The sequence below is a fragment of the Meles meles genome, chromosome 9, assembly GCF_922984935.1.
Source record: "Meles meles chromosome 9, mMelMel3.1 paternal haplotype, whole genome shotgun sequence".
Classification (NCBI taxonomy): Eukaryota; Metazoa; Chordata; class Mammalia; order Carnivora; family Mustelidae; genus Meles; species Meles meles.
In genome coordinates, this window is record NC_060074.1 from 95,841,685 (window position 1) to 95,855,080 (window position 13,396).

General features: G+C 43.5%; 1 protein-coding gene across 1 annotated transcript in view; it reads left to right on the forward strand.

The window, feature by feature from the left end:
• The first annotated feature begins 1,032 nt into the window (after positions 1 to 1,032).
• Positions 1,033 to 13,396, forward strand: part of LCT (lactase) — a 53,316-nt gene continuing 40,952 nt past the window's right edge. The window contains 3 exon segments of the mRNA XM_046018253.1: positions 1,033 to 1,678; positions 9,472 to 9,551; positions 12,780 to 12,863. Of these exon segments, the coding sequence (XP_045874209.1) occupies positions 1,042 to 1,678; positions 9,472 to 9,551; positions 12,780 to 12,863 (801 nt within the window). The 5' untranslated portion in view covers positions 1,033 to 1,041.

Consider the following 13,396-nt stretch of genomic DNA (forward strand, 5'->3'; position numbering starts at 1 on the left):
ATATTCTGATATAGACAGAGTTCCAAGAGCTGTTAAGTGGAAAAGAAGAAATCAGAGGAACAATACATAAGGCATAATTGCATATATGTTAAGTTATATGTTTAAAATGTTATACATTTACATATATTTGCATTTGTATATATTTAGTAATAGCTTTCATTGAGTTGCATTGTTCTAAAGATGCTAAAGAATGATCTCATTTCGCAACTTACCCATTCACCATTGTTACCAATGAGGAAACAGAGGCATGGAAAAATTAAGTAACTTTTACCAGATAAGATTTAAACTCAGGCATTCTGACTCCTGAATAACCATTAAACTCCAGAAAGAAAGAAAACTTGAAGGTCGCATAGTGTTGAGAGTACTTACCTAAGGAAGGTAAGGGGGCTTGGGGAAGGGGAATTTGCAGGTTTTTCACATATGTTTCTGTAATTGAATTTTTCACACAATGTGTTCACCATTTACTTACATATATTTCTTTAAGTTTTTTAATTTTTTAAAAGATTTTCTCTCTTTGTCTTAGAGCAGGGGGGACAGCAGAGGGAGAGGGAGAGAATCTCAGGCAGACTCCCTGCTGAGTGCAGAGTCCCTGCTGAGTGCAGAGTCCGATGTGGGGCTCAATCCCAGGACCCCAAGATCATGACCTGGGCCAAAACCAAGAGTCCGACACTTAACCAACTGAGTCGCCCAGGTGACCCTACTTATATATTTTTAAGGGGGAAAAGGCTTGCAAGGGACTCACCTTTGTTTTATTATGTAAGTGAATTTTAAAATAATTCATAATTAAGAAAAAGATGTGGAGAACTTTTCCCTTCAGACATTTTCCAGGCTCATCTGCACAAATTATATGAGATGTTTGAGGTTTCTGTGTTATCTCTGTGGTCTTTAAATTTTTGATATTTTGCTGGTAAGCTGCACCCTGATTTCATTACCATAGATAACCCAGTTAAATATTAAATGTCAACAGTCACTCAGCATTTTACAACTTAGCTGTTGTTATAAAAGTAAGGATTCCATATACTTCCTAACAGGTCCTGGAAAATGGAGCTGGCTTGGAATTCAGTCTTTATTGTCCTCCTAAGCTTTTCATGCTGGGGATTAGATTGGGAATCCGATAGAAACTTCATTTCAGCTGCTGGTCCTCTCACCAATGCCTTGCTGTACCAGAGTAGTCCACTGGGAACCCAGGGTTCTAAATTTGCAGCAGAGGACGAAAGCATTTATGTTTGTCAACAACCACTGCCTGCTTTCCTGCCGGAGTACTTCAGGCGTGTTCATGCCAGCGGGATCACCCATTATAAAGTATTTCTGCCGTGGGCACAACTTCTCCCAGCAGGAAGCTCTGAGAACCCAGACAACAAAACAGTGCAGTGCTACCAGCGGTTCCTTGAGACCCTCAAGACTGCACAGCTTCAGCCCCTGGTCGTTCTGCACCACCAGCCGCTCCCTCCCAGCACTGTCCAGAGAAGTGAAGTCTTTGTTGATCTCTTTGCGGACTATGCCTCATTCTCCTTCCACTCCTTTGGGGACCTGGTTCAGATCTGGTTCACGTTTAGTGACTTGGAAGAGGTGATGAAAGAGCTTTCCCAACAGGAATCAAGATCTTCACGTCTCCAGACCCTTGCTGATGCCCACAGAAGAGCCTATAAGATTTACCATGAAAAATATCCTTCTCAAGGTAAGTCCACACAACCCTAATGGCTGACCCACTGGCAGTCTTCATCACCCACCTTCTCCCACCCTCCTTACAGTAGGACTTGACATTTCTTCCCACTCCCCTTCAATAATCTTGTCATATGTATTCATTAGCGAGAAAATAACATGGTACTGAAAACTTCCCGATGGAGAGAGGCAGAGGTGGCTCAGACTGGATAGTGCCCAGCTTTTCCTTTGAAAATATCTTTTAAGCCCTCCTTCCCCAGTCTTGAGTCCATGCCATCACAGAGTATATTTTTGCCCTTCCTTCTCCAGTCCTCCCTTCCTAACTCTCCAAGGCTTTAAGATAGTCTGTCCTTGGGGCGCCTGGGTGGCTCAGCGGGTTAAAGCCTCTGCCTTCAGCTCAGGTCATGATCCCAGGGTCCTGGGATCGAGCCCCGCATCGGGCTCTCTGCTTAGCGGGGAGCCTGCTTCCTCCTCTCTCTCTCTCTGCCTGCCTCTCTGCCTACTTGTAATCTCTATCTGTCAAATAAATAAATCTTTAAAAAAAAAAAAAGATAGTCTGTCCTCAGTCTCCCCTTTTTCTCATGCAAAGCAAGTTATGCATTCTAGCTGATGTTTTCATTCCAGCAAAGAGGACAGATAAAATAGTGATACACTGATAGGTGGTGAGAAGAATGTAATAGCAAGTGTCCATATTCCTGCTTCAAAGCTAATTCTGATTCAAGTTCTGATTCAATAGGTTTGGGCAGGGCCAGTACATTTGTGATTTTAATAAATTCCTAGGTGAATCTGAGGTATACTAATTTTAAGAACCAGTTTAGGATTATATGTGCTTTCTGGTTTTTAATATGTACTATATGTATGTTTGTATACGTAGTAAATAGCATATATGCATATTTATATATCCTACTTTTTAAACTTAAGGTATTTTATGAGTATATTCTCATTTTACTAAAAATTCATTGAAAGAGAGAATTAGTTTTTTTTGTTTGTTTGTTTGTTTTTTAAAGATTTTATTTATTTGACAGAGAGAGATTACAAGTAAGCAGAGAGGCAGGCAGAGAGAGAGTGGGAAGCAGGCTCCCTGCTGAGCAGAGAGCCCTATGCGGGGCTCAATCCTAGGACCCTGAGATCATGACCTGAGCTGAAGGCAGAGGCTTAACCAACTGAGCCACCCAGGTGCCCCATATGTATTATTTATACATAAGTTTATTTAATTTTCACCATTGTGAATTATATCACAATGAATGTTTCTTATATATAAACTTTGCCTACCTTTCAATTAATTCTTTCTGATTCTTAGAATTGAAATTAGTAGGTCAAAAAACGTGCATTCTTTAAGAACTTTAAAGCATGTTGCTAAATTCCAGAAAAGTTTTAGTAGTATACACCAATAGCTATAAAACTGCTCTGACCCTATTCAGCCTGTCTTCAATGATAAAATCATTTCTGTTATTGGTAATTTGACAGCTGAAAATTACTATCTTCTTATATGCTTCATTTGCATGTGTTTGATTATAAAGAGATCAAACACTTTTTTTCTATGTTAAGAATGAAAGCAGGGCAAGGGAAGAAAGAGTATGAGTGTGAACAGGGCCATTTCAGATGGGGGTGTCGGGAGGGCTCTCCTCAGAGAGGACAGCAAGGGAGGGAGCAAGCAAATGGATAGGAGGAGAGGATTCCAGGCAGAGAGACGAGCCCCTGCAGGGGGACAGCGACCAGCCCAACAGTCAGTTTAGTGAGCTGGGAGTAGTGGATGGGAGATGAGGAGAGTCTGAACTTGAAACCGGAGTCTTTGGAAAGAAGAAGGAACCCTCCTTGGAGAGGGTGAGCAAGTAGATGTTTGTTGGCTATAATTTTATTGAAGAAGCAGTGGGTAAATGAACTTTGAAAGAAGGCAAGACTGAACTTGGTTCACCTCCAACAGAAGAAAATCTGTCTTGTTTTGAAGACAGACTCCATAGACTTATTTTGATTATAAAACTATATTAACATGTTATTAAAATGTTTGCAGAGCCCATTTTAAATCTTAATCAGGTTACTAAAGACTGTGTCATAAGTTCATATTTTCCTTTTCTTCTGATGCTCATTCCTCCCATCCTTCATTTTGTGTTTCATCAATATCACCAGATTTTCTACCCCATTATAATGCAGGACATAAAATAAATTCTCTTTCCAGTCTCCTTCCTATTCAGAGAGGTGGTTTTTCTTCTTTCTCTCTCTTTTTTTTTTTTTTTAAAGATTTTATTTTATTTATTTATTTGACAGAGAGAGATCACAAGCAGACAGAGAGGCAGGCAGAGAGAGAGAGAGGGAAGCAGGCTTGCTGCCGAGCAGAGAGCCCGATGCGGGACTCGATCCCAGGACCCTGAGATCATGACCTGAGTCGAAGGCAGCGGCTCAACCCACTGAGCCACCCAGGCGCCCCTTCTTTCTCTCTCTTATTCTCCTCTCCCTTTTTAGTCCAATCCCATAGCCTTTTGTTCTTTGTAAAATATATCACCTAATATACACAAAAAATTGTATAAAATATGTTGGTTAAAAGCAAAATACTATAAAAAGATTACTGAAGGCTTTTTTTAAAAAGCAAAGTACTATAACAAATACCCATGGAGTGACCTCTCAATAGAATTAAAATAGTATTAAATGGTAGTATTTAATACTAGTATTAATATAGTAGTATTAATATGTAGTAGTATTAATATAATAGTATTAAAATAGAATACCACCTTAGATCAACTAGAATGACTGTAATAAAAACAAAACATACAAAAAGAAGTGTTGGTGATGATGTAGAGAAATTGGAAACCACACCACTGAATGGGAATGAATGTTGGGAAAGAATGGTGGAGCAGCTGTTTTGGAAAACAGTCTGGCAGTTTCTTGAGCAGATAAACTTCGGAGTTACCCTATGACTCAACGATTTGTCTCCTAGGTGTATGTCCAAGAGCAATGAAAACAAATGCCTGGGAGAAAACTTACCACAAACATTCATAGCAGCATTTTTCATAATAACTCAAAGTGGAAACAACCCTACTGTCCCTCAACTGATGGATAAACAACATGTGGTGTATGCATAATACCCAAAAAGGAATGATGTGTGGCACAACACAGGTGGACCTTGAAGACATGAAGCTAAGTGAAAGCAGCTAGTCAGAGAAGACCACATATTGATATGATTTCATTTATATTCAATCTCCAGACTAGGCACAGAGATGCTACAGTAGTATAGCTATGTCTAGGGCTAGAAGAGAGAATGGAAAGTGACTGCTAATGGATAAGAAATTTCTTTTTTAGTGATGAAACTGTTTTAGATTAGAGGCACCTGGGTGGCTCAGTTGGTTAAGTGACTGCCTTCGGCTTCGGTCATGATCTTGGAGTCCCAGGATGGAGTCCTGCATCGGACTCCCTGCTCAACAGGGAGTCTGCTTTTTCCTCTGACCCTTCCCCCTCTAGTGCTCGCTCAGTCTCGTTCTCTCTCTTGCAAATAAATTAATAAAATCTTTTTAAAAAGAAATAGTGGCTATGATTGTACAACTTTGTGACTATACTAAAAACCATTGAACTCTATACTTTAAAGGTTTTATTTTTAAGTAGTGTCTGTACCCAGTATGGGGTTCCAACTCTCATCCTACTATCTCCATTGCCTTCTCTCACCTCAGCCCTAAACAACCACTAATTAACTTGCTATCTCTATAGATTTCCCTGTTCTGAACATTTCATATGAATGGAATAATACAAAATGTGGTCTTTGGGGACTACCTCTATTGGGATTTGTTGAATTTTCTCTCATGGATAAGACTGAGATTATGAGTTTTAAGAAGGAAGATTACAGAATAAAGTGCTATTTTCATCATATCATATCAAGGGTACGTACTATCAACATGATTTATACTGTTGATGTTGACCCGGATCACCTAATTGAGATTGTATTTGTCGGGTATCTCTAGGGTAAAGTTACTCTTTTTTCCTCCTTTCCATACTGCATTTTTTGGAAAGGAGTCACCATACACAGCTCACACTTAACGATTGGGGAGTTATGCTCCTTCTTCTTTTTTTTTTCTTCCCTATTTTTTGTAAGTAGGCTCCATGCCCAATATGGGGCTTAAACTCACTACTCTGAGATCAAGAGTTGGATGCTCTGAGTGCTTGGATTGCTCAGATGGTTAAAAGTCTGCTTTCTAGTAGGGCCATGATCTCGGGGTCCTGGGATTGAGCCCCACATTGGGCTCCCAGCTCAGTGGGGAGTCTGCTTCTCCCTCTCCCTCTGCCTGTCCTGCTTGTGCTCTCTCACTCTCTCAAATGAATACATAAAATCTTAAAAAAAAAAAAAGAGTTGGATGCTCTACCAACTGAGCCAACCAGGTGCCCGAGTTATGCTCTCTCTAATAAGTAGTTTTTGTGAGATCTTTTCTAGGGGCACCTGGCCTGTTCTGTCAGCTAAGCGTCTGCCCTCAGCTGAGGTCATGATCCCAGCATCCTGGAATCAAGCCCTGAATCAGTCTCCTTGCTCAGCAGGGAGTCTGCTTCTCCCTCTACCTCTGCCCCAGCTCCTGCTCTCTTTCTCACTCTCTCAAATTAATAAAATCTTTAAAGAAAAAAAGTTATTTTGGGGGTGCCTGGGTGGATCCGTCAATTAAATTACTGCCTTCAGCTCAGGTCATGATCCTGGGGTCCTGGGATCGAGCCCCGTGTCGGGCTATCTGCTCAGTGGGGAGCCTGCTTCCCTTCCTCTCTGCCTGCTTGTGATCTCTGTCAAATAAATAAACAAAATCTTAAAAAAAAACAATGGTAAATTTTATACCATTAATACCAACATATATTGGTAAAATATATGTTTTACCAATTAAAAAATTATTTTCTAATCTTTCTATATTCATTATTATAAACCTCTCATTTATGTGTTCACTGTGCTGCCACTGGGGAGGATTCAACAGAAGAAGGGATTCTTGGCAGAAATGGAGGTTGGGGAGAGTGGGAACTTCCCATGAGTTCCTCTCATGGGAAGAGTAGAATTGCACACAGCATCCCCCACTTGTAAAACAGTAGGACACAACCCTGGATAACACTAGTAATACCAGCCTGCCCAACACAGCAGTAGTAACTTGAAGCATTGATACTGGCAGTTCAATATTGGCCAGATTATTTTTATTGGCTCATTTGAGGCAAGGGGGGAAGGAGCAAAAGGAAAGGGGCTATTTTCTGTGAAAGACTACAGTGGTTTTTAGTGAAACGACTTTCCTTTGTGGTGGAAACAGGTGAGCTTATCCTTTAGTGAGGTCTAGCAATACCTAGAAGGAACATGAACTTACACGATGCTATGCAGTGATTTTATACACAGGTTTAAGCAATTCTCAACCCACAGCAAATACTAATTTTGAGCTCTATATACATGAACACCTATCTTTAATTACATCCAACAAAAATTGCAGGATAAATTATTCTAAAGCAGAGTAATTACCCCCTTCTCAGTCCCATACAAAATATAAATTGCAAGCTCGGAGGAAGAATCTGGTTTTGAGCAATCTGCACTTTGCAGTATTTTAGAAAGTGTAACTGCTTGCACTGGGAATAGCTTGGCAACCATGGTGGGGAAGTTTGATTATTTTGTATGATGTAAGAATTTCTGGAACGTCAAGTGTATTTGTTCACTCTAATTCTAAAAGCAGCTTGCAGAGTCAAATAAAAATGATTAACTGTACTCTTGTTTTATTTATTGGTCTAAAGATGACACTAAGCTTTATATTTTAAAATGTTCAGCACAAACTGTATGTTCCATGTGCGCTGACGTGATAAAGAATGAAAGAAAGCACGGATATCTGTGCAAAGGAAAGGGACCCATCAGGCACAATCACTATGTAACTAGATAATAACTCTATCTTATCAGAACGAGGACTGAATGTCTCTAAGTGATATTCCCTACTCAGAAGATTTCAAAGTTCTGTCATGTTTATCAAAGTAAAGCCCATTTGGGGGCACGTGGGTGGCTCAGTCTGAAAAGCCAGCTGACTCCTGATCTTGGGCATAGAGATTACTAAAACAAAACAAAGCTGGGACGCCTGGGTGGCTCAGTTGGTTAAGCGGCTGCCTTCGGCTCAGGTCATGACCCCGGCGTCCTGGGATCGAGTCCCACATCGGGCTCCGGGCTCGGCGGGGAGCCTGCTTCTCTCTCTGTCTCTGTCTGCCACTCTGTCTGCCTGTGCTCGCTCTCACGCTCTCTCTGACAAATTAAAAAAAAAAAAAAAAAAAAAAAATTTAAAACAAAACAAAGCCAATCACTCTTGTAGTTGTTAGTGGTGGTTCACTGCCTCAGGACAGCTTCCTCCTGCAGAGAATCTGGATAAAAGTGAAGTCAGGGGGCGCCTGGGTGGCTCAGTTAGTTAAAGCCTCTGCCTTCGGCTCGGGTCATGATCCCGGGGTCCTGGGATCGAGCCCCGCATCGGGCTCTCTGTTCTGCGGGGAGCCTGCTTCTTCCTCTCTCTCTGTCTGCCTCTCTGCCTAGTTGTGATTTCTCTCTGTCAAATAAATAAAATATTAAAAAAAAAAAAAAAAAAGTGAAGTCAGGAAGACAGCCTAACAGTTTAACTCTCAAACTCCAGTACTATTCAGTTTTTGCTTAATGTTTCCAAACCCTCACGTCTGCTATGCACCCAGTGTTGAAGGTGGTATCTGGAGGGATTGAGGAAAGGTTTTAAATTTTGCTCCTCAGCGAGCACACAGTGCAGTGGGAGAGAAAGACCCAGGCGCATGCAGGAGTCCTAGCGCGCAAGGTGAACAGCGAAGAAGACCTCCTCCGCGGAGGCGTGTTTCTGGAAAGGCAGTGTGAGGACCTGGAAAGTCGGGAGCACCTGGGAGGCTCGTTCAAGTGCACTCGCTGTAGGGCTCAGTCTGCCGACAAGCAGGCAGAGGATTGAGACGCACACGTGTACCACCACCACTGTAGGTAATCAAGTATCAAAGCACGGAGGTACGCGCTTCAGGTGTTTACGGTCTCTCCGTTTTTTTAACCCCCCCCCGTGCATGCGCAGTGGGGGCTGAAGGGCTGTTGTACAGGGAATGAGGACCCGGGAACAGCCGCTTGCAGAGAGCACCCTGCCTTCAAACAGAAGGTGAGGAAGCAGTTCTCCCTCACAGCCTTCTACACTGGGAGGGGGCAGGGCGTGGTCATGGATACTATTTTTCTTTTCTTTTTTTAAAGATTTTATTTATTTGACAGACAGATCACAAGTCGGCGGAGAGGCAGGCCCAGAGAGAGGAGGAAGCAGGCTCCCTGCTGAGGAGAGAGCTCCATGCGGGACTGGATCCCAGGACCCTGAGATCATGACCTGAGTGGAAGGCAGAGGCTTTAACCACTGAGCCTGCCAGGCACCCCATGGATACTATTTTTCTAAAAGACTTAGAGGTGTCTTGAGTTTCAGAGTCCCGTTTTAGAAGAAACATTCTTTAAAGGGACTTTGCTGTTTTTAAAGCCACCTTGTTACCCAAAATCTTTCAGCAAGGGTAAGTCATGTGAGTGATTTTCTTCAGAAATCTCCCCCCATCCTTTTTTAAGGGTTTTATTTATTTTACTTGACAGAGAGAGAGCCCAAGCACGGGTTGCAGCAGAGGGAGACGGAGAAGCAAGCTCCCCACTGAGCAGGGAGTCCTACATGGGGCTCAGTCCTGAGACCCCAGGATCATGACCTGAGCAAAAATTGAGCCACCCAGGTGCCAGATCCTTTTTAAAGAACAGGAAGGGAGTCCCCACACAGCTTCCATGGTCCCAGCGTCCCGCCTCACTCACCTGCAGCGGATTCCTCTGGTTGGTTTTAGGTGGAAAGCTCTCTGTGGTCCTGCAAGCTGACACCGTCTCCGAGCTCCTGCTGGAACCATCCACATCTTCGTTTGCCAAGGTGATGACAGCCCCCCGAAAGAGCATTTGTAACCTCTGAGGAAAGTTGGGATTTTAATTTTAGAGCACAAGAGAAGTTTTTGTCTGTTGGCTTGACATTTTTAAAAATGCCTCTTCTGAGTGGTCCATTCTCTAGATTCATGTTTACAAACAAAATCTCATTTGTCGCAGACCCAGCTCTTGCCTATGCAAAAAAGTCCAACACCTCTGTTTGCTCTGATTTTTTTTTAAGATTTTATTTATTTATTTGACAGAGATCACAAGTAGGCAGAGAGAGGAAGGGAAGCAGGCTCCCCACTGAGCAGAGAGGCAGATGCGGGACTCGAGCCCAGGACCCTGAGATCATGACCTGAGCCGAAGGCAGAGGCTTAACCCACTGAGCCACCCAGGCGCCCTGCTCTGATTTTTTTTTTTATTAAGAGTCCAAAATAGATTCTTAGAGGAGAGGCCAGTTTGTAGCAAACAGATACAAGGAAGAGTAAAGCGGTTTTTTTTTTTTTGTTTTGTTTTTGTTTGTTTTTTTTAAATAATGTGCTCCCTGGAGTCCCATGTTGGTTCCTGCCTCCTCTAAACATAACTTTTTAACTACAGTTTTTAAAAGTTTAAAAAAAAAAAATCTGAGAATTAAACAGCCTTGTCTTCTGTAAGCTTGGCAGCTGGGCAGTGTGGAAAGTCACCAGAAAAAATAGCTGATTTCTGTAGTTCTGTGGCATTTGACAGGGTGCCATGTAGATAGCACGGGGCCGTATGACAGACACCAGTGTCTGTGTGATGATGCAGGCTCCGTGGGTCAGGGTCCGGTCCTCAGATTTACCAGCTCAGGAACTTAAAATCCAGATGTGATAAGATTCTGAATAACCAGCTCTGAGGCTGACTGGATGGCCAGAATGCCGTCTAAATTAATTTACACGGGGTAATAACCGCTATCACTTATGAACTCAGAAGACCAAAGTGCTGATCAGAAAAGTGCTTGTTGAGCAATAGCCTATGAACTGGTCTCTTTGAACTGGTCTCTTTGCTCCAATCGGTGACACCCAGGGCTTCTGGAATTTCTGAGTGCACAGTTTTTTAATCGGTTTTTATCAGTTTTCTCCTGGGAAGCTATACTCAGTGCTCACTCCAAGATTTTAAAAAGTGCTTTGTGGATGGTGGTGATAGTGTCTCAACAATGTGAATGCATTAATGCCCCTGAACTTGCTAAATTTTATGTTATGTGCATTTTGCCACAGATTGCAGGAATTGGTGCAGATTGCTCAGGGCCTTCCAGAGTGTGGCCCGCTCGGGCTATCTTGCTCTCTCTCTCAGGTCTCCCCTCCTGTTTTTCCCAGCGTGTAGGCTAGACTTTCTTCCTGTCCTCTTGCATGTGCGCTCGTGTGAGCTTCCTATCCCAGCCTTGCTCAAATCTCTTCCAGCAAAATTCTACCCGTTTACAATGTACATGTGCATATGTGCTCTGTCGGGAGGCCTCATGTAGTAATACTCCCTTGCTCCCCATGATGTGCTCTCTCTCCACTTGGAACACTTAGCCTTTTGTTTAGACCAGCACTTCCCAAGCCTTGTGTATCAGAATCACCTGGAGAGCTAGTAAAGCACGTAAGGGCCATGGCCGAATGTGGAGGGACGGTCCTGGGTCTTCATAGGCTTCTCCAGTTCCCAGGTGAGTTTGACGACCACTGGGGTGGACTTTGCTTATCATGTTTCTAACTCTCTTGTGTTCTCTCATGTCCTTGGCGCACTTGCTAACACTCTCTATTAATTCGTAAGCTTTTGTGGTTTTTATGCCTCTTTAAATGTGAATCCTCAACCACTGCACTGAGCACAGTGATTTCAGAGGAGGAGCTCAATGACTGGGTGTCACACACAATTGACAGAGGAAAGTCAGAGCTGGAGGTGGGGGAGAAGGGTTGGAGGGGTACTAAGCAAAGCGGAGCAAGGCGTGGGCTGTTTGGTGAACACTGATGACTTGATTAGGAAAGCCACAGGGAAACTCTGGTGAGTCAGTTACCGAAGGTCCACAGAGCACTTGGTTGTCATCCGAAGCCATTGTCATTATCAGGGTCTTTGTCCTGAGGGAACGTACCATCTCTGCAGGGTGATATCTAGTCCTGATAAGGATAGGAGGACTTATGAAAAAGCCCAGTGATACCTTGATGGGTTTAGACTCTGCAAATCTGAAGTTCTTAGAACATATGGGGCCAGAGACCATTTTGGAGGGTATGCCAGGACTGTGAGAGCTGTATTCTCTGATAAGACTCTGGGCCCAGCTAGGGTCCACTGGGGCGGACTTGAGACTGTGGCCTGATGGTAGCCAGTGTCTATAGCCTACAATTAAAATGAAACCCCAGGGGCACCTGGGTGGCTCAGTGGGTTAAAGCCTCTGCCTTCGGCTCAGGTCATGATCCCAGGGTCCTGGGATCGAGCCCCACATCGGGCTCTCTGCTCAGCAGGGAGCCTGCTTCTCCCTCTCTCTCTGCCTTCTTCTCTGCCTACTTGTGATCTCTGTCTGTCAAATAAAAATCTAAAAAAAAAAAAGAAAAGAAAATGAAACCCCAAATCCCAGTAGGGTCTGGAGAGATCCCTGAGGGTTCTGTTGGTGTCTGAGGGCTCCCCTCTCTCCATCTCAGCAAAATGGGAGGGCTGGGAGGAGGGCGCTGACCAGGGTGGCTCTGGCCTGACTCCCTTGGTGCTCACCTGTTTGGTGGGAAGCCACCATTTCTGGCATAAGGCATTTCATTCATCCCCCATTTAGTCACAGACATTGATCGAGCACTTATTGTGCTCCAAGCACTTTGCGGAGCACCTGGTGACGTATTCCCAAAAACAGGCAGGCACATCCCACACGCACACTCTCATTCTGTCCCCGCTTGTCCTCTGCCTGCTTGTCCCTTGGAAAATCTCCCTTCAGAGAGTATCCATTTAAGAATAGGAGCAAGAGGGGCGCCTGGGTGGCTCAGTGGGTTAAAGCCTCTGCCTTCGGCTCAGGTCATGATCTCAGGGTCCTGGGATCGAGCCCCACATCCGGCTCTCTGCTCTGCGGAGAGCCTGCTTCCTCCTCTCTCTCTCTCTCTCTGCCTGCCTCTCTGCCTACTTGTGATTTCTGTCTGTGAAATAAATAAATAAAATCTTTAAAAAAAAAAAAAAGAATAGGAGCAAGAAAAAGGGATATTTCTGAACAGCAGTTTGCCTCGAAATTGCTTACGTTCTAATGACCCTGTTTACTTATTTCTAGGGCGCTGTCGATTTCCTCTCCCTTGATTTGTCTTATGAATGCCGAAGTGAGGCGAGTTTGCCACAGAAGCTGAGTAAACTGCAGGTAATTTGAGCCATTTCTCATATTGATGATGAATGGAGACGGTTCCCAGCAGCATATTAGACATGTAATGCCCAGCTGATGGGCAAACTGAGCTTGCCCCCGCAGCTGGCAGAGAGGCAGAGCTGCACCAGGGAGATCTCCCTTGCCGCACTGCTGGAGAACAGGAGGGGTGGGGGGCGGAGGTCGGCAATCCTCCCTGTAAAGGATAAGGAGGCTTATCTTGTTAAGGTAAATATTTACATGATCTCTTGTGTCGAAATCTGAGAATTGAAATTCCAGTATTCTTTCTAAGATTTAAAAAGGCATTTCATGGATGGTGGCATGGTTACCCAACAGAGTGAGTGGACTTAATGCCCCTGAACTATACGTGAAATATGTGTGAAATGTGTGAAATATACATATTATATACAGAGTTCACTATACGTGAACTATATGTGAAAACGGTTACGATAGTAAATTGTGTATGTATTTCACCACAACTGAAAAGAAAAAAGAAAAGACCTTTCACACCCAGGTCTGCTAAATCAGATGCC